The 21939-nt window shown below is 33.9% G+C and overlaps 1 protein-coding gene across 5 annotated transcripts in view; it reads left to right on the plus strand.

Moving 5' to 3' along the window:
- Positions 1-21939, plus strand: part of LRBA (LPS responsive beige-like anchor protein) — a 1037640-nt gene that overhangs the window by 575333 nt on the left and 440368 nt on the right. Inside the window, exon 1 of one of the 5 annotated variants that reach the window (XM_077139844.1) lies at positions 9955-10097. The exons of the other annotated variants lie outside the window; for them this stretch is intronic. Within the exon in view, the coding sequence (XP_076995959.1) occupies positions 10042-10097 (56 nt within the window). The 5' untranslated portion in view covers positions 9955-10041. Of the gene's footprint in view, positions 1-9954; positions 10098-21939 lie in introns of those variants that run through there. 5 annotated transcript variants of the gene reach the window in all.

The raw sequence follows: 21939 nt of genomic DNA on the forward strand, positions 1-21939 counted from the left end.
AGTCCTTTATCTGTCTTCTAAGCTCCACATCTGTTTTTCAAGGAACTTTTTGATATTTCCATGTGGATATACTTCTGACTCCTCAAATAAATTATGTCCAAAACCAAATTTCTCTCACTTGTAAGTTTCTCCTTCCTTTCTTTTCTGTTTTTATTAATGCAATCATTATTGAAACCTCAGCTTAAAGCCTTTATTCAGTATCTTTTCTCTCATTTCCCCCATCTTTAAGTTTGGCAAAGATTAATAAGACCAATATTACTCAATGTTACTGATGGTGGGGAAATAGACATTCTCATGTATTTTTGTTGGAAGAGTAAATTGATAGAACCTTTCTGGAAAGTGATTAAATAACACCTATCAAAATTAAATGTAATTTATTCTCAACTTAAAACCTCTTTAAATATGACATTCCATCTGAAGGCCCTTGATCCTTTGCTGTAGAATGAAAAAGCTTTATTTTCCTTTTAAACCTACCCTTTTCTCAGTGTGGATGCTTTCAGCCACAAGTTTTAGATAAATTGCACCAAAGTTTATGGCACTCTCATTAAAAGAAATGAATCCCTCTTTTTATACTACTACTAATATTAGAGGATGAAGTAGTTGAAAGCAGCAGCAACTTTTGTCACTAGAGATCTATTGTATGAGCATATCTCAGAGATATTGCAGGTTCAGTTTGAAACCACTGCAGTAAAATAAGTTTTTCAGTAAAGTGAGTTACATGAATTTTTTTGTTTCCTAGTGCATATGAGTTATGTTCATACTATACTGGAATCTATTAAGTGTACCATAGCATTATGTCTAAAAAAAATGACGTACATACCTTAATTTAAAGATACCTTATTGTTAAAAATGCTAACCATCATCTGAGTCATCAGTGAGTCAAAATCTTTTTGCTGGAGGAGTGTCTTGCCTCGATATTGATGGTTGCTCACTTATCAGGGTGGTAGTTGCTGAAAGTTGAGATGGCTCTGGCAATTTCCTAAAATAAACAACAAGGAAGTTTGCTACATTAGTTTACTCACTCCTTCATGAAGATTCTTCTGTTGCCTGTGATGCTGTTTGATAGCATTTTACACACTCTAAAACTTCGTTCAGAATTGGAGTTGATCCTCTCAAACCTTACCGCTACTTTATCAACTAAGTTGATGCTGTATTTTAAATACTTTGTTGTTATGTCAACGTGTTCATGTCCTCCTTGCCAGGAGTAGATTCCATCTCAGGAAACCACTTTATTTTCTCATCCATAAGAAACAATTCCTCATCCGTTTGAGTTTTAACATGAGATTGCGGCAATTTAGTCACATCTTCAGGCTCCACTTCTCATTCTAGTTCTCCTGATATTTTCACCATGTCTGTAGTTACTTCATCTGCTGATGGCTTGAATCCCTCAGAATCATCCCTGAGGGCTGAAATCAGCTTCTTCCAAACTTCTGTACATGTTGATATTTTGACCTCCCATGAATCACAAATGTTCTTCATGGCGTCTAGAATGGTAAGTTGTTTCCAGATGGTTTTCAATTGACTGTGCCCAGATCCATCAGAGGAATCACTATCTATGGCAGCTATAGTCTTACAAAATATATTTCTTAAATGATAAGATTTGAAAGTTGAAATGACTCCGTGATTCATGGGCTGCAGAATAGATATTGTATTAGCTGGCATGAAAACAACGTTAATCTCATTGTACACCTCCATCGGAACACTTGGGTAAACAGGTACATTGTCAGTGATCTTTTGAAAGAAATCTTATTTTCTGAGCAGTAAGTCTCAACATTAGGTTTAAAATATTCAGTATACCATTTTGTAAACATGTGCTGTCATTCAGACTTTGTTGTTCCATTTATTTATACAGCAAAGGCAGAATGAATTTAGCATAATTCTTAAGAGCCCTAGGGTTTTCAAAATGTCAATGAGCATTGGCTTCAACTTCATGTCACCAGCTGCATTAGCTCCTAACAAGAGAATCAGCCTGCCCTTTTAAGCTTTGCAGTCAGGTATTGACTTCTTTTTATCTAGGAAAGTTGTATATGGCATCTTCTTCCAAAAGAATGGGGTTATGTCCACATTTAAAGTATGTTGTTTAGTGACCTACAGTGAAAATATGTTGTTTAGTGTAGCTACCATTATCAGTGATCTCAGACCTCCTGGATGACTTGCTACAGCATCTACATCAGTACTTGTTGCTTTATCTTACACTTTGATGTTTTGGAAACAGCTTTTTTCCTTATACCTTATGAGCAAACCTCTGCTACCTTCAGACTTTTCTTCTGAAGCTTCCTTACCTCTGTGTCCGGTTTCATCTTCTATCTAGATCACTAAAACCTTTCTCCATATCAGCAACAAGGCTGTTTCCCTTTCTTTTCATTTGTGTGTTCACTGAAGTGGCACTTTTAATTTCCTTCAAGAACTTTTCCTTTGCATTTACAACTTGGCTATGAACTGTTTGGTACAAGAGGCTTAGCTTTCAGCCTTTCATGGCTTTTAACATCCTTTTTTTTACTAAACTTAATCATTTTTAGCTTTTGATCTAAAGTGAATGATGTGAGACTCTTCCTTTTACTTGAGCACTTATTGGCAGTTGTTGGGTTATTTATTGGACTAATTTCAATGTCGTTATATCTCGGGGAATAGGGAGGCATCAGGAGAGGGAGAGAAATAGTAACAACCAATTGGTGAAACAATTTTTGTTCTACAAGCAACATTTATTGATTAAATTTGCCATCTTATATGGGCGCAGTTTGTGGTGCCCCAAGACAATTACAATAGTAACATGAAAAGTCACTGGTCACAGATCACATAATAGATAAAATAATATCTGGAGAAGTTTGAGAAAAAATTGCAAAGATTACCAAAATGTGACACAGAGACACAAAACAAACACATGATGTAGGAAAAATGGTGCCAATAGACTTGTTGTATTTAGGATTGTCACAAACCTTCAGTTTGTAAAATGCAATATCTGCAGGGTGCAGTAAGTAAAGTGCAATAAAAAATGGTCCCTGTACCATGGTCTTATGGCAGATGAAACTATCACTGGTGTTTATTTTATTTTTTTTAAGAATCTAAAGCAGGAATTGTTTAAACACTGTGAATTCCCAAATATAAGTGTTAAAGATCACCACGCTTTTAGGATAAATTAATGGATGAAATAAAGCCAAAGAAAATATTTTAACAATTACATTAATTATACAAAAATCCTTTGTTCTTTTCATAGATTATTAATATTTTAATATTTTTCACACATGCGTTCCTAGTTTAGGGAGCTCCTTTTCCAAGTTGCTGTAATTTAGGGTACAATTTTGAGAGTTTTCATATATGCTATGATAATTTTGACAACAAAATTCACATAATGGTGGAACATTTCCAAAACTTAGTATGTTTTTTAAAAATCAGTTATTCTTTTTTTTGTGAATATGATACCATATGTTGAAGAAATACATTATATGTGTTTATTTCAAATTGCTGCAAGTAGCATATTGCTTCCACAGTTAAATTTAGCAAATTTGGAATGATTGTTTCTTTATAAGAAAAATGAGTATAATCATATAGTTCAACTGTACTGGGTATTTTTAAAATCAATACGAAGTATTGTAAAGGTTCTACTATTTAGAATAGTGTGATCTGTAAACCCCTTCAACTACACACAATAAATTTTAGTGTGTGTCAATATGTAAAAATTGCATACCACATATGACATGCAATTCCTGACACTATATATAGTAAACATTAGTATTGCTTTATTTCTTGTCTTTTTTTCCTGCAAGGAAGCATGAATAGATGTTGTACTTTTCTTTCAGCTTTCCAAATTAATTACTTTATGTATCCTTGGGTACAGTTTAGCCTGCTTTGGAAATCATTGGTGTAAGGGATGGAGTGATATTGAAGTATTTCAAGTAAGTTGTTGCTATCAAAGATTTTCTTTTAAATAGATTATTCTGGAGGTTCATTTAAATTTTTTTTGTTTTTAAATTTTTTATGGAAGCTCTTTTTGATAATGTTTTTGAAGAAGAAATATATTTCCAATTATGAAACTAGAGAAAAGTATCTCAATAGAAGTAATCTAGACAAAAGGTAGTAGGGCTATGGTAGTGGACATGTATTTGAGATTCTTTAGGAAAAAAAGTTGATTTGTTTGAAGGCTTTAAGGAGAGGGAGGGATGAATGATGATATTCAGGCTTCTTACTTGGGTGTCTGCATGAATGATGGCATCAACACCAGATAGATAGAAAAGATAAGAGAAAGGAGTTGGTTTGGCTATTTGTATTTCTTGCTACATCTTTTTTTTTTTTTCTTCCCTCTTTGAAAGAGCCGTTGTTTAATTGGTGGGCTGTTTCAGTTGGCTTTCACATTCTCTGTGTTTTAGAATAGAAAGAAATAGTTCTAAAGAGACTTTATTGAATGTTTCCCTTCACTTCTTTCCCAGTATATTGACTGATATTTTCTTGATTGAGTGGAATGACTTGGAAGCCTATATTTAATACTTGTTAAAAACTAAAAGTTTAGTGTTAACGTTAAATGATGATTTGAGTTTACTGTTAAATTATTACTAGTAGCTCGACAAGAAATATAGCAAACAAATATTTTTGAGAGAGGGTTTTTAGCTCTTTTATGTATGTAAAAGTAGCAGGTTAAAGGAAGGCCTCAAAATAATCACAAGTACTTCACATCTCTTTTTTAAACTTTGACACTTTACCATGATCATTATGAATGACTGTTTTTCTTTTCCAAACTGACTTGCTTTAAAATGATGTATGGAATAATATGTGTTTTGCATGTCCTGTTGTACTGATAAAGGTCATATAGTATCATTTACATAATCTCTAACCAGAAATGAACTCAGTAATATCCTTGGTATAACATATATATATTATTCGAGGTTTAAAACTCTCATTATTCATGAAAGTTAATTTTACAGTGGGTGTGAATGATCTATCTTATGGCTGCTTTTTGATCATTGTATAAAATAATATGGAGCTAAGCCTGCTCAAATAACAGGAAAATCAGTAAAGAGTGATGCATTTGCCTGGCTCTCTGTATATCCGATTGGATCTTGATTGATGGCAATCATTTGTCTTTGTCAAGAAAAAAGGAGAAAAATTCAGACATTGAAATAGGAGTGCTATCAAACTTTCTACAATGGCAGAAAGATTCTATTAATGTGGCCTTAGAGTATTAACTGTCTCTGTTGGGAAATGATAAAGAATGTTAATTTTTTTTTCTTGAGCATATTTAAAGTATAAAATGCATTATTTTTCTACTGTTGGGATTAAAAGAAGAGTATTTTTGATTTATGACAGACAGGAATTGATGAATGCAAAATAAAAAAGCCTAAAAATGATGGAAAAGCAAATACATCTTAATCCTTTTTAATATTTTTCAAAAAATAATAACATATTAGCATAGTGTCATAAAATCTTTATTACTACATTCAAGTTGATATGGACTTTGAAAAGTTGACTTCAAAGACTTTTGAAATAGAAAAGGAAACAGTTTTAACTGATTGTCCTATCTTTTGGAATTTTGTTTTCTTCCCAAATATTACCACAAAAATATATCCCAAGCAACTTTGTTTTACTATATTTAAATCTATTAGATGATCTTGTCATGATTTGAATGCAGAAAGAGAATGTTAGATTTGTAATTTTTTTTTCTTTCTGGGGGGAAGGTACATGGTCCGGGAAAGCTGTAATATTTTAAAAGACAGACTTGGTGGATAACGTTTTGCATCAAGAATAGAATGACCTTCCATAACTTCTTGCAAAAAGAAATATGTCTTACATTATTATGCAAATATACTATAAAAGTTGTGAGGGGTACATTTACTTTCTATTTAATTTTGGAGACTTGTTACCTTTTAATTATAATATTTAGGTTGCTAATTTGGCTTTTTTTAAGTTATATTTGCAAGTAATTCAATATACAAATGATATTCTATAGAAAATATTTATAAAAATTAAATAGGTTTGTGGTTATATTGTATATTGTATTATGTATTGTATATGTTAATGCTGTAAAAAACTGAAATAAGTTAGGGCTTCTTATATGTCATTTGCTGTTGCGTTTTCTTTGCCTAGCTACTTTGTAATGATTGTATTGAAGTTTTATTATTTGAATACCTACTGATCAGTTTTCAGCCTATAGCATTGTTCTTTTGTAATAGGACCAGTAAATGCTGATAGCCCCCAAACTATTTGGCTTTAAAAGATACTTTAATTTTTTTTAAAGATTTTTTTTCTCTAAAACTAACTTGAGAAGATGAACATGAATTTGTATTTTCTTTTCACACCACATATGGTTGAACCATTTGCCGTTGATAATGATACATTTTTTTATAATGATATTTTGATACATGATTATTATATTTTAAATTAACAGTATACATTTGCAACTTGCTATATGCATACTTTTAAAAGAAGTTGTGCTGGTTTGAATCTATTGTGTACCCCAGGAAAAAAAAAGCTGTATTTTAAACCTGATGTAATCTTGTGGGAGCAGCCATTTCTTTTAATCCCTATTCAGCACTGTAGGTTACAAACTTGATTAAATTATCTCCATGGAGATGTGACATGCCCAATTGTGGGTATTAGCTTTTGATAAGATGGAGATGTGATTCCAACTATTCTAGGTGGTTCTTGATTAGTTTACTGGATTCCTTGAAAAGAGGAAACATTTCAGAGAGAAAATTCACAGCTGGCATAAATGACAGAAGCCTCCGAGTTGACAGAAACTTCGTAGCAGATGTGGTCATGTGGAAAACAGAGACATGGATGTTTGGAGATGCTTGGAGTCCAGCAGACGTTGCCATGAGGTATTAAGCAAGCAAGCCGAAACCTGGAGAGGCCCATGCCAGCCACATGACTGTCCAGCTGACAAAGATGTTCCTAACACTTGGCCTTTCCTTGAATTAAGGTAACCTCTTATTGTTGGTGCTTTAATTTGGACACTTGTACTTCCATAGAAATGTAAACTCATAACCTATTAAATTCCCCTTTTGTAAAAGCCATTCCAGTTCTGGTATATCACTTTCCGGCAGCTGGCAAACTAACACAGAAGTTAATCTTTTTAAAAAGAAAACTTTTGGGTGCATGGGTGATTTAGTGGGCTAGATTCCTGGACCATGCACACCCCCCCCCCAAAAGATAAATAAAACTATTGTAAAATCTTTTTAAAAGAAAGTTTTATTTTCTTTTATTATATTTGTATGTAAATCAAGTGTAATTACATTAATCTTAAATTATATAAACTTTAAAGTTTTGAAACTCTGACTTGGGATTTTCGTGCCCTTCTAATGGTAATCCTATTCTAAATGTTCAACCAGATACAATTTTTGCCATTTCTAATATAGGAAAATGAAATGCTAATTAATTAGAAAAGGCTTTTTTTAGTTGTTTCTTATGACTATTTCCTCACATACGTGTTTAAATATTAAAGTTTAGAACTGTTATTCCTTATAAATTGTTGGCTTAGATGAAAACTCTTTGTGTGCAAAAACTGTAGTCCCTTTTTTTTAATTTTTACTTATTAGTTACAATAAAGAATGAACCTTAATGATGTGTAATCCTAAAAATGTACCCTGGAGTGTAATGACAATTTAAAAATTTCCAAGAAAGAATAAGCTTTCATAGTAATTAACTTGGTCAGTGATAACACTTGGTAAAAACCTCTGAAGGTATTTGTTCAAGCACAAGCTTTTACAAACCTTATTTTGGTAAGTAGAATTCCTCACATGAGATCTGCAAATGTAGGAAGGATTAACTTACATATCCTTTGTAGACATGATAGCAGTTTTACTTTATTTGAAGCACCATATTGATATTGAATGTATATGGCGGTTTTGAATGGTTTCATCAAAGAACTTACAGTCAAAAGAATTCTTGGACATCATGTGGGCCAGTTCAATTCATGCTATAGATAGAGAAGAGTTATGTTAAATACTCAATGTTTCAAAGCTTCTAAGTAGCAAAGAAAAATAAAAATTGAATTTATACCACTTAGTCAAGTTCTTTCAGTTAAACCAATTAATTTTTTCCTGGCTGTACCTTAAATTCATATGGAAAGCTTAAAAAGAAAGTCCATGCCAAAGTCCAATCCCAAGAAATACTAATTGGCAAGACTATTTTTTAAAAATTTTTTTATTGATAAATCTTCACACACATACAGTGCATTCATGGTATACAGTCAGTGGCTCACAGTATTATCACATAGTTGTGTATTCATCACCATGATAATTTTTTAGAACATTTGCATCACTCTTGAAAAAGGAATAAAAAGGAAAAAGAAAAAGCTCATACATACTTACCCCTCCTTCTCATTGACTGCTACTATTTCCATCTACTCAATTTATTTTAACCTTTGTTCCCCCTATTATTTGTTTATTTTTTATCCGCATTTTTTACTCATGTGTCCATATTGTAAATAAAAGGAGCATCAGACACAAGGTTTTCACAATCACACAGTTACATGTAAAAGCTATACAGTTATACAGTCATCTTCAAGAATCAACGGTACTGGAACACATTTCAGCAATTTCAGATACTTTCCTCTAGCCACTCCAATACACCATAAACTAAAAAGGAAATTCTATATAATGTGTAAGAATAATCTCCAGGATAACCTCTTGACTCTGTTTGAAATCTCTCAGGCACTGAAACTCTATTTTGTCTCATTTCTCTCTTCCCTGTTTTAGTCAAGAAGGCTTTCTCAGTCCTTTGATGCCGGGTCTCCACTCATCCTGGAATTTCTGTCCCATGTTACCAGGGAAATTTACACACCTGGGAGTCATGTCCCATGTGGTATGAAGGGCGGTGGGGGAACTGAGTTCATTTTCCTTGTTGGCTTAGAGAGGGAGGCCACACTTGAACAAAAAAATAGGTTCTTTGGGGATGACTCTTAGGCATAATTATTTGTAGGCTTAGCTTATCCTTAGTGGGAATAACTTTCATAGGGGTGACCCCAAGATCGAGGGCTCAGCCTGTTTATTTGATTGTCCCCACTGCTTGCGCAAGAGTATTTTTAAAAACTCCTCTGCTAGATTGAAAACCACTGAGTTAAATCCCAGTCCCTCCTCCTATGGAGTCCATAATAGATAGTTTGTGATCAATTAAGTGAGTTTTAAAGTTAGATTAAGAATCTGATCATAACTGTTTTTGATATTTTCCAAATAAGTTTATATAACATGCTGATTTATGTTAATGTCTAAAAAATACTTGTTTTTCCCAGTGGGTTGTCATTTGAGGTAAAGTAGAATTCTGGCAGTTTCCTGAAAAAATCTTTGAAGGTATGCCTAAGTTTATCAGAATCTCTTGTAATATAAAGCAGTCATTGTCATTCAATTACTGACTCCACACTAGTCTTCTATATGATTTATATCTGTTGGTAACTAGATCTCAAAAGGTGATAGTGATAGTGATGTAATAAAGTGGAGCACTTAGCTGAAAAGCTCTTCAAGAGATTTTTATGCATTCCTTGCTTGACAAACCACCGTTTCCCACTCTCCATAATTGCGCTAAAATATTAACTTCTTGCATTTTCAATTTATATCTTTAAAAAATCTATTTTCTGGATACTTTCCTTGCTTATGATGTGCTCTTAAAAATAAGTAATTAAAAATCAAACACCGAATAAAAAATAAAAATGGCGTTTCTTATTGAAAATTATTCTACAATCTTATTTAAAGTTTTGGGCTTCTTTCTACGTTAAAAGTATCTAAATTTTCAGGATGGTGCAACGGGGGCTCAGTGGTGAAATTCTCGCCTATCCATGCCAGATACTGGGGTTCGATTCCCGGAGCCTGTCCATGCCAAAAAAAAAAAAAGTATATACATTTTCAAATAGGTTTAATGTTTTTAATTCCTTATCTTTATCTAGTTTTAAGTAACATTTGTTTTTATGTATAGACTAGTTCTGTAAACATGGCTCAAAGTCTAATGCTAACCAATATTTAAACAAAATTGTTGGCCAAGATTATATTTTTAAAGATTTTCTTCTCTTTCAGTAAAAAGTGTAGTTAACTTAAGGTTTGATATGTCACACCTGCTAACATGGTGACAACAGAGAGAATAAGATTCTGGCAGAAGAAAGCAAAGGTTGCTGTAAGGTAGGAAACACATAAGCCCTTCTAAGAGTGAAAAGGAAATGAAATAGTGTTTGTGGGTCTTTATTTTGTAATAACTCATACTAAGAGTGTAGGTGGACAATTCATTGTAAGGAGATGATTTTTCTTGATTGGAGTTGATTTTACTAAAATCAATCTTTATGTCATCTTCTTTATTGAGAAAAGAGAAGCAACAGTTGTTTTAAATGGATAAATTGCCTAATAGGAAAAATAATATATTGGAAATTAAGAAATTAAGAAACTGAATTATTTAACCTATTTACAAATATAAAATGCATCTTCAATCTGCCATAATGTCTAGTGGCTTCATTATTGTTACTGATATCTCATTTTATTGGAATAGGATTCTCAAGTTTACCAAAAAGGTGCTAAAGTTGAATATTGTAGAATTCTATGTACTCAGAAGTCATATAGTATTTAGGTATAAATTAGCAAAGAATTCTGAAAAAGAAGAGAAACTTCATAAGGTGCATGATGTAGTAAATCTTTCCCCATACCTGTTTGAATGAATGATATTCGTATAGGCGTGGTAATGTCCAAATAGATATATAATAATGATAGCTTATAGTTTTGAGGATGTGCTCTGTATCTGTATTCTGCCCCACGATAAGTATTTACATGAATGACATTTAAGTTCAAAGAAGAAACAGATTTTTAAAATATTTAGTTTGTTTTCACTTTATGTTTACAAACCAAAACAATAATGTGCTGTATCTGTATAATTTATACATTTTTGGTGTGTGTGTATGTTATGGTAGAGAGCAGCCCAGTTATTTATATTGAATTTCATAGTATGCATATTCTTTTTTTAAAATATTTTTATTGAGAAATCTTGACACATATACAGTACATACAACAGCTCACAATATGATCACATAGTTTTGTATTCATCACCATGATCTTTTTTTTGACATTTTCTTTTATTTTATAAAATAACATATATATATATATATATATATATATATATATATATATATATATATATATATATATAAGCAATAAATTTCAAAGCACACCAGAGCAATTAGTTATAGAACAGATTTCAGAATTTGGTAAGGGTTCCAGTTCCACAATTTTAGGTTTTTCCTTCTGGCTACTCCAAGATACTGGAGGCTAAAAGAAATACCAATATAGTGATTCAGTAGTCATACTCATTTGTTAAATCCTGTCTTCTCTTTTATAACTCCACTTTCTCCTTTGATATTTTTAAAAATTATTTATTTTTTATTGATATATATTCACAAACCATGTAATCATCCAAAGTATATAATCAGTGGTTCATAATATCAAGGTAAAGCTGTGCATTTATCATCACACAACTTTTTTTTTCTTTTTTTGTGAAAAATAACACACAAAAAATAAATTTCAAAGCATATTGCAACAATTAGGTGTAGAACAGATTTCAGAGTTTGGTGTGGGTTACGGTTCCACAATTTTAGGCTTTTACTTCTAGGTGATCCAAGATACTGGAGACTATAAGAAATATCAATATAATGATTTAGCAACCACACTCATTTGTTAAACCCTACCTTCTCTGATTAACTCCACCATCACCTTTGCTCATTCTCCCACTCTTTAAGGGTATTTGGGCTGTGCCCATTCTCACTTTTTCATGTTGGAAGGAGCTGTCAATAATATGAGATAGGGGAATGGAACTAGTTCATGTTCTGGAGAGGCTGACCCTCTGCATTTCAGGACTTATCTGATGTGGATACCCATCTGGAGGTTGTAGGTTTCTGAAATGTTACCCTAGTGCATGGAACCTCTGTAGAATATTACATGATTCCCTAGGTGTTCTTTAATATTGGCAGGAATGGTTTGGTTGAGGTTTGGTAAGTTATGATAGATAGCAATGTCTAACTGAAGCTTATGTAAGAGTAACCTCCAGAGTAGCCTCTTGACTCTATTTGAACTCTCTCAGCCACTGATACTTTATTAGTTACATTTCTTTTCCCCCTTTTGGTCAGGATGGCATTGTTGATCCCACGGTACCAGGGCCAGGCTCATCCCTGGAATCATCTCCCATGCCGCCAGGGAAGCTTTCACCCCTGGGAGTCATGTCCCACTTAGGAGGGAGGGCAATGGTTTCACTTGCAGAGTTGGGCTTAGAGAGAGACAGGACACATCTTAGCAATAAAAGAGGTTCTTTGGGGGATGACTCTTAGGTATAATTTTAAGTAGGATTAGCTTATCCTTTGCAGGAATGAGTTTTATAGGGGCGAACCCCAAGATTGAGGGCTCAGCCTATTGATTTTTTGTCTTCACTGCTTGCGAGAATTCTCTAAATGGGTGAATATTTCCCCCTTTGTCCCTAGTCTCCCAAGGAGTCTTTGCAAATACTTTATTCTTTACCAAAATTACTCTGGGATATATAGGTGCATTTCACTAACCTGGACAAACCAACAAGATCTCACGCCCTATTCAAGATTCCATGTACTTATGGTGTTCAGCTAAACTGACTATATAACTTAAATTAGGTAGTGTACTACCCAAAATATAAATTTTGCACCATTTAAACATCTTTCCCTTTGGTCTCACGCAGAAATTGAAGTTTTAAAATATGGAGCATATCATCCTTTACCCTGTATTCTGATTGACTCCAGTCTTATCCAGATCAACTTCATTCATATCTCTAGTCGAAGTCTGATCCCTTTTTCAACTTTTTAGACGGTTCATGTATGGGGTGCTGCTGACTTTCATAGCTTCAGAATTCTAACTTTGAGTCTTAGGCGTCACATAAATAATGAAGTTTCTGGGGATGATCAGGTTATACAAACAGCTCAGTATCTCAGAATTTAGAAATAACAGTTAAAACTCCTGAATATATGTGGCTGCTTTTAGAGCTTAAAACCTAGGACCCTTCACAGTAGGCCCAAACCTGATAACCCATTCTCTTGACTTAAATTCACACATTGTAGTTAGTCCCTGATAATATTTGTCTTTTTTTTTTCTTTCTGGTATTTCATTCAACATACAGCCCTAAGGTTCATTCACCTAGTTGTGTGCCCCAGAATTTCATAACTTCTCGCAGCCACTCAGTCGTCTGTTGTATATATGCACCACAGTTCCCCCTTCCATTCCTCAGTCATTGTACCCTTAGGCTACCTCCATCCATTGTGAATTATGAACACTGCTGCCATAAACACCAGTGTGTAAATGTCCATTCCTGTCTCCATACTCAGTTCCTCCAGGTATATATGGAGCAGTGGGGTTGCAAGATCCTATGGCAACCCCACCCTTAGCCTACTATGCAACCACCACACTCCCTTTAGAGGGTCTGTACCTCTCGGCTTCCTAATGAACAGTGAATATGTACATCTCTTTCTTCATGTTCTCTCTGTTCACTTTTTTAAAGTTTTATTTGAATATCATACGATCCAACCTAAGTAAATAAACATGACTTAGCCACCCTAACTTATATGAAAACACTTCCTTTTCTTCTGCAGAGAAACCATACCCCTCCTCCAGGCCCTCTGCTTGTTGACGTTTAGTTTGAGCATAATGCCCTTGTTACTGGATATTCTTTTAAAACAAATTCTTACATTTTTCTAAACTTTAGAAAATTTTCTTTTATCTTGGGGGGGAACATTTTTCTCAGGTCAAGATAGAAATAGGTAAACTTTGTTTTCTTTTTTAATTAAACTAGTTATACTGAAAAATAGTCTCAATGCAAAATGTTCAATTATTATGTGAGAGTTCCCCTTACTCCTTACTCCTATTTGTAAAGTTCTACTTTCCTCCCAGAGGTGAATATTTTGATATTGTAGTCTTCTGGTTTCCTCCCCCACACAAACAAACACAAATAACTTTTTAATATAAATGGAAACATGCTATGTGTATATTTAGTTACTTACCCTTTTCACTTATAAATATTCCATGCTGTATGTTTATTTAATTCATTTTTAAGCATTTTTAAAAATAAAATTTCATAGTATGAAATTACTGTTATTTGTTTGAGCTTTTCTCTATTGGTGGGTGTCTCAGTCTACAAGCTGCCGGGATGCACTATACCAGAAATGAAACAACTTTTAAAAAGGGAAATTTATTAAATTGTAAGCTTATGGCTATAAAACTGTGAAAATGTCCTAATTAAGCAAGGTTAAAGGAATGTCCAATCTAAGGTATCCAGGGAAAGATATATGGGTTCAAGAAGGCTGATGATATTCAGGGTTTCTCTCTTAGCTGGAAAGGCACATGGCAAATTCTGCTAACTTTCTCTTCAGCGGCTTCCCCAGGGCTCTGTCTCTGTCTGTTCTGTTGGCTCTTTAGTTCTGGTGGCTCTCTCCAAAATGATTCCTTCTTAAAGGGCTCCAGTAAGCAACCCCACCTTGAATGGGGGGGGGGGAGACACATCTCCATGGAAACCATCGAATCAAAAGTTACCACTCACAATTGGGTGAGTCACATCTCCATGGAAACAATCAAAAAGGTCCCACCCAGCAATACTGAATGAAGATTAAAGGACATGGCTTTTCTGGGGTACACAATAGATTCAAACTGGCACAATGGGCCTTTAGCTTGCCTCTGATATTTCATTATTATAAAAGTGTTGCAATCCTGATATATGTATCTTTATGAATGTGTTTGGATAGTTCTGTTGGATAGATACCTAGCACTGAAATTCCTAAGTCAAAAGGTATTATGCACAATAAAAATGTTAAATAAACACTGTCAAAATGCCTTACCTTGTGAAACAAGGGTAGAACATGATGCAACACAGGATTTGCCAGTAATTGGTCTTTGGCCTGTGGGAGCTCTCTATTCTTTTTGGTCATCAGTCGCTATCTACTGATCTGCCCCTCTTCTAACTTATGACTCCATACCCCTTTAGCCAAGAGTGGCCTCTTCTGCTACGTGCTTCCCAGCAGAATTAAGGGAAGGTGAGAGGTGAAATCAGCCTAATGATTGTCTCAGGTGACCACCATCTCTGCTCTCTGTTTGCTCAGTTGCCTTCAGACTGGAGCTACCTCAGAATGAGTTTCTATTTCAGAGTACACTTTTCCAGCATGTGCTTTGGTTTGAAATTTTACCCATCAGTTCCATCTCATCTGCTGTATATATATTGTGGAAATTTCTCAAAATTTCTGTTCTGTTGATTGTATGCTTATTTTCATGTGCATGATACATGATTTCAACCACCTATCTCTAATGGCCACAAAACAGTGGCCATTGCATTATAAAACCTGATTTTTAATTTCTTGAAGTTGTTACCCCTACTGTCCACACCCAATCCTTCAGTGTCCTTCTCATCTATAATACTGAAGCAGCGCATAAAAGTAAATTTGCTAGCACTTCTTCCCCTGTGTATTTATCCAAATTTGATTTACCTTTACATCTTCATTCAGAGTGTGTTCTCCTGTCTTGGTGGGGTGTCAAGGAGAAAGAAAGAATCCACCCAAATATTCCAAATATTTTTGGTTTCCATCCTGGACAGTTCATCTGTGCTAAACTTCATTTACCTTGACTAAATGGGTGGTACAACATTTCCCTTAAATAAGAGCTAAGAGTTATCACAACTACACAGATAGATGTATTTTCTTTCTTTTTAACCTATTCCCGTCAGAAATATATGATAATAAGGAAGTAAAATAATTATTTCCACATATTTCCTTGCCTCAAACAATATTTTGTGTGCTTTTAGAAACAGTAAGATTTTCAAAATATATTCAGACAGGTGTATGGTGAACACTAAGAGTGGAATATATATATTTTAAAAGTAGAATAGCAAATCATAGCATTTTGAAGACGTTAGGGACTTTATGTATTATTTAATCTGATCCTTTTATAGAAGAAGAGACTAGTTCACAAATAGGGTTAAATGGATTTGCTCAATTATGAAGTCATAACTGGAATCTAGACATCTTTTCTCCTCATCTGATGCTTTTTTCACATACCATCTTTTTTCTACAGGAGTATTACAAATTCACATAAATAAGCTTTTTTGTATATATGCAAAAACAATTTAGAATATATAAAAGCTTGTTAAGGAATAAAGAAAAAGTACTTGATAAAGCCCACAGTTTCTCAGAATAGAACTTGGAAAGTTTTAAAAAAAATACTTGTTTTAACATTAGAAGAGATCAGGTATAAAAGAACATTCGAGGGCCACGGTGGCTCAGCAGGTAAGAATGCTTACCAGCCATGCCCGAGGACGCGGGTTCGATTCCCGGTGCCTGCCCATGTAAAAAAAAAAAAAAAAATTCGAATCTCCATAATCAAAGCAGATGTTTGGGGACTTACGGCAATAATTTCCATCTTCATGCAGTGTTTTTCAATCACTTTTACTCAGTTGCTGTTCTTGAAAAATGGACAGGTCTTTACGTTTTTTATCCTTTACCCTTAAAATTTTCCCCCAATGTAGGAAAGAAATTGGAAGAGACAGAGCCAAACCATAAGAGGTTGCTGTTGAGCCCTTTAACCTAACAATAAAATAAAATAAAATAAAATCCCATCAAAGAAAAAGCAAAATATTTTTGTATTTCTATACTATTTTAGCTTACCTTCATTAATTCCAGTGTATTTTATTTTTTGATACATAAATTTAAACCTAAATGTTTTTTAAACTTTTTTATTGTATAAAACATGTATACAAAGTAAAGAAAGAAAAAAAGCAACAGTTTTATAAAGCATTCTTCAACAAGTTGTTACAGGACAGATCCTAGAGTTTGTCAAGGGCTACCATACCGTCATCTCAGATTTTTCCTTCTAGCTGCTCCAGAATGTAGGAGGCTAGAAGGAATAAATATTTTTTTATCATCACAATCGACTTTTTTTTTCCTGAAAAATAACATATATACAAAAAAACAATAAATTTCAAAGCGCAGCACAGCGATTATTTGTAAAGGTTGGTATGCATTACAATTCCACAATTTTAGATTTTTACTTCTAGCTTCTCTAAGATACTGGAGACTAAAAGAAATAGCAGTTTAATGATTGAGCAATCATATCTGTTTGTTAAACCCTTCCTTCTCTGTATAATTCCACCATCACTATTGATCTTTCTTTCCCACTTTTAGGGGTATTTGGGCTGTGTCCATTATAACTTTTTCATGTTGGAAGGCACTGTCAATCATATGGAGTAGGTGGATGGAACTAGTTGATGTTCTGGAGAGGCTGGGCCCTCTAGGTTTCAGAACTTATCTGGTATAGGGATGCATCTGGAGATTGTAGGTTTCTGGAAAGTTATACTAGTGTATGGAACCTTTATAGAATCTTAAATATTGCCCTAGGTATTCCTTAAGATTGGCTGTAATGGTTTTGGTTGGGGTTTGGCAAGTTATGATAGGTAGCAATGTCTCACTGAAGATTGTATTAAGAGTAACATCCAGAATAGCCTCTTGACTCTATCCAAACTCTCTCAGTCATTGACACTTTATTAATTACACTTCTTTACCCGCCTTTGGTCAGGTTGGCAGTGTTGATCCCATGGTCTAGGTCTGAACACATCCCTGGGAGTCATTTCCCGTACCACCAGGGAAATGGTGTATGGTGAACACTAAGAGTGGATATATATAAAATATATAAATATATGTAGCAGGGAGGGCAATGATTTCTCTTACAGGGTTGTCTTAGAGAGAGTGAGCCACACCTGAGCAACAAAAGAGGTAAATGTTCTTACTCTAGGTATTTATATGTTACTATGTGTTAAAAGCAAATTGTCTTTCACATGATAGGTATACAATAAATTTTTTTAGTTAAATTACATTAAATTTGGAATTACGTGCACTGGTTTTAGAGCACAGGTATAGTTTGCTATATTTGTATAAAATTTTAATCAACTTTTAAAACTTCAGCCCATTTTCTACCTTGATTTTGACAGCAAAATTTTCTTAACCTTGAATGTATCAACTTAATTTTAAGTCTAGGAAAGAATTATCAGAATAAAGAAATGACACATTTATCAATTCAGTCGACTGTATTAAGTACACACTGCATCCTAGGTATTGGCTAGAGGCTGGAGACTCTTAGAAAGTGAAAAAGAAAGAAAAAAGACCCTGTCCTCAATTTTAGAGCATGAAGATGTTATCGATGTACAAATATTTAATCACAGCCTACTGTTATAATATTAAAAATAGAAATAATAAAATTAGGTATGACTTTGTGTATTAATGAAAATTAGACTGAGAGAGTGTTGAAAACTATAGAGTATTATGAATTACAAACAATATATAGGTATACTTCTTTTTTAAGCTTATAAAATTATCTTACACTTAGAAGTTAGAAATAGTGGCCATTATAAACCCTCATTGTGAAATTCTTAAGGCTTACTTTTTTCTAAGTAATTTGGAGTTAAACAGGTATTAATCTTTTTTTTTAATCTTTTTTTTATTAATTAGAAAAAAAAGAAATTAACACAACATTTAGAAATCATTCCATTCTACATATGCAATCAGTAATTCTTAACATCATCACATAGATGTATGATCATCATTTCTTAGTACATTTGCATCGATTTAGGAAAAGAACTAGCAAAACAACAGAAAAAGATATAGAATGTTAATATAGAGAAAAAATAAAAATAATAATAATAAAAAATAAAAAATATATATATAAAAAAGGAAAAAGAAAAAAGACACAAACAAACAAAACAAAACAAAACAAAAAAACTATAGCTCAGATGCAGCTTCATTCAGTGTTTTAACATAATTACATTACAATTAGGTATTATTGTGCTGTCCATTTTTGAGTTTTTGTATCTAGTCCTGTTGCACAGTCTGTATCCCTTCAGCTCCAATTACCCATTATCTTACCCTGTTTCTAACTCCTGCTGGACTCTGTTACCAATGACATATTCCAAGTTGATTCTCGAATGTCGGTTCACATCAGTGGGACCATACAGTATTTGTCCTTTAGTTTTTGGCTAGACTCACTCAGCATAATGTTCTCTAGGTCCATCCATGTTATTACATGCTTCATAAGTTTATTCTGTCTTAAAGCTGCATAATATTCCATCGTATATATATATACCACAGTTTGTTTAGCCACTCGTCTGTTGATGGACATTTTGGCTGTTTCCATCTCTTTGCAATTGTAAATAATGCTGCTATAAACATTGGTGTGCAAATGTCCATTTGTGTCTTTGCCCTTAAGTCCTTTGAGTAGATACCTAGCAATGGTATTGCTGGATCGTATGGCAATTCTATATTCAGTTTTTTGAGGAACCGCCAAGCTGCCTTCCACAGTGGTAGCAACATTTGACATTCCCACCAACAGTGGATAAGTGTGCCTCTTTCTCCGCATCCTCTCCAGCACTTGTCATTTTCTGTTTTGTTGATAATGGCCATTCTGGTGGGTGTTAGATGATATCTCATAGTGGTTTTGATTTGCATTTCTCTAATGGCCAGGGACATTGAGCATCTCTTCATGTGCCTTTTGGCCATTTGTATTTCCTCCTCTGAGAGGTGTCTGTTCAAGTCTTTTTCCCATTTTGTAATTGGGTTGGCTGTCTTTTTGTTGTTGAGTTGAACAATCTCTTTATAAATTCTGGATACTAGACCTTTATCTGATATGTCGTTTCCAAATATTGTCTCCCATAGTGTAGGCTGTCTTTCTGCTTTCTTGATGAAGTTCTTTGATGCACAGAAGTGTTTAATTTTGAGGAGCTCCCATTTATTTCTTTCTTTCTTCAGTGCTCTTGCTTTAGGTTTAAGGTCCATAAAACGACCTCCAATTGTAAGTTTCATAAGATATCTCCCTACATTTTCCTCTAACTGTTTAATGGTCTTAGATCTAATGTTTAGATCTTTGATCCATTTTGAGTTAACTTTTGTATAGGTTGTGAGATACGGGTCCTCTTTCATTCTTTTGCATATGGATATCCAGTTCTCTAGGTACCATTTATTGAAGAGACTGTTCTGTCCCAGGTGAGTTGGCTTGACTGCCTTATCAAAGATCAAATGTCCATAGATGAGAGGGTCTATATCTGAGCACTCTATTTGATTCCGTTGTTCGATATATCTATCTTTATGCCAATACCATGCTGTTTTGACCACTGTGGCTTCATAATATGCCCTAAAGTCCAGCAGCGCAAGACCTCCAGCTTCATTTTTTTTCCTCAAGATACTTTTAGCAATTCGGGGCACCCTGCCCTTCCAGATAAATTTGCTTATTGGTTTTTCTGTTTCTGAAAAATAAGTTGTTGGGATTTTGATTGGTATTGCATTGAATCTGTAAATCAATTTAGGTAGGATTGACATCTTAACTATATTTAGTCTTCCAATCCATGAACACGGTATGCCCTTCCACCTATTTAGGTCTTCTGTGATTTCTTTTAACAGTTTTTTGTAGTTTTCTTTATATAGGTTTTTTGTCTCTTTAGTTAAATTTATTCCTAGGTATTTTATTCTTTTAGTTGCAATTGTAAATGGATTTCGTTTCTTGATTTCCCCCTCAGCTTGTTCATTGCTCGTGTATAGAAATGCTACAGATTTTTGAATGTTGATCTTGTAACCTGCTACTTTGCTGTACTCATTTATTAGCTCTAGTAGTTTTGTTGTGGATTTTTCCGGGTTTTCGACGTATAATATCATATCGTCTGCAAACAGTGATAGTTTTACTTCTTCCTTTCCAATTTTGATGCCTTGTATTTCTTTTTCTTGTCTAATTGCTCTGGCTAGAACCTCCAGCACAATGTTGAATAATAGTGGTGATAATGAACATCTTTGTCTTGTTCCTGATCTTAGGGGGAAAGTTTTCAATTTTTCCCCATTGAGGATGATATTAGCTGTGGGTTTTTCATATTCCCTCTATCATTTTAAGGAAGTTCCCTTGTATTCCTATCTTTTGAAGTGTTTTCAACAGGAAAGGATGTTGAATCTTGTGAAATGCCTTCTCTGCATCAATTGAGATGATCATGTGATTTTTCTGCTTTGATTTGTGGATATGGTGTATTATATTAATTGATTTTCTTATGTTGAACCATCCTTGCATACCTCGGATGAATCCTACTTGGTCATGATGTATAATTCTTTTAATGTGTTGTTGGATTCGATTTGCTAGAATTTTGTTGAGGATTTTTGCATCTATATTCATTGGAGAGATTGGTCTGTAGTTTTCTTTTTTTATAATATCTTTGCCTGGTTTTGGTATGAGGGTGATGTTGGCTTCATAGAATGAATTAGGTAGCTTTCCCTCCACTTCGATTTTTTTGAACAGTTTGAGGAGAGTTGATACTAATTCCTTCTGGAATGTTTGGTCGAATTCACCAAATTGTGAAGCTGTCTGGTCCTGGACTTTTCTTTTAGGAAGCTTTTGAATGACTGATTCAATTTCTTTACTTGTGATTGGTTTGTTGAGGTCATCTATTTCTTCTTGAGTCAAAGTTGGTTGTTCATGCCTTTCCAGGAACCCGTCCATTTCATCTAAGTTGTTGTATTTATTAGCGTAAAATTGTTCATAGTATCCTGTTATTACCTCCTCTATTTCTGTGAGGTCAGTGGTTATGTCTCCTCTTCCATTTCTGATCTTATATATTTGCATCCTCTCTCTTCTTCTTTTTGTCAATCTTGCTAAGGGCCCATCAATCTTATTGATTTTCTCATAGAACCAACTTCTGGTCTTATTGATTTTCTCTATTGTTTCCATGTTTTCAATTTCATTTATTTCTGCTCTAATGTTTGTTATTTCTTTCCTTTTGTTTGCTTTGGGGTTAGTTTGCTGTTCTTTCTCCAGTTCTTCCAAGTGGACAGTTAATTCCCGAATTTTTGCCTTTTCTTCTCTTCTGATATAGGCATTTAGGGCACTAAATTTCCCTCTTAGCACTGCCTTTGCTGCGTCCCATAGGTTTTGATATGTTGTGTTTTCGTTTTCATTCGCCTCGAGATAT

This window comes from Tamandua tetradactyla, chromosome 22, assembly GCF_023851605.1.
Source record: "Tamandua tetradactyla isolate mTamTet1 chromosome 22, mTamTet1.pri, whole genome shotgun sequence".
NCBI lineage: Eukaryota > Metazoa > Chordata > Mammalia > Pilosa > Myrmecophagidae > Tamandua > Tamandua tetradactyla.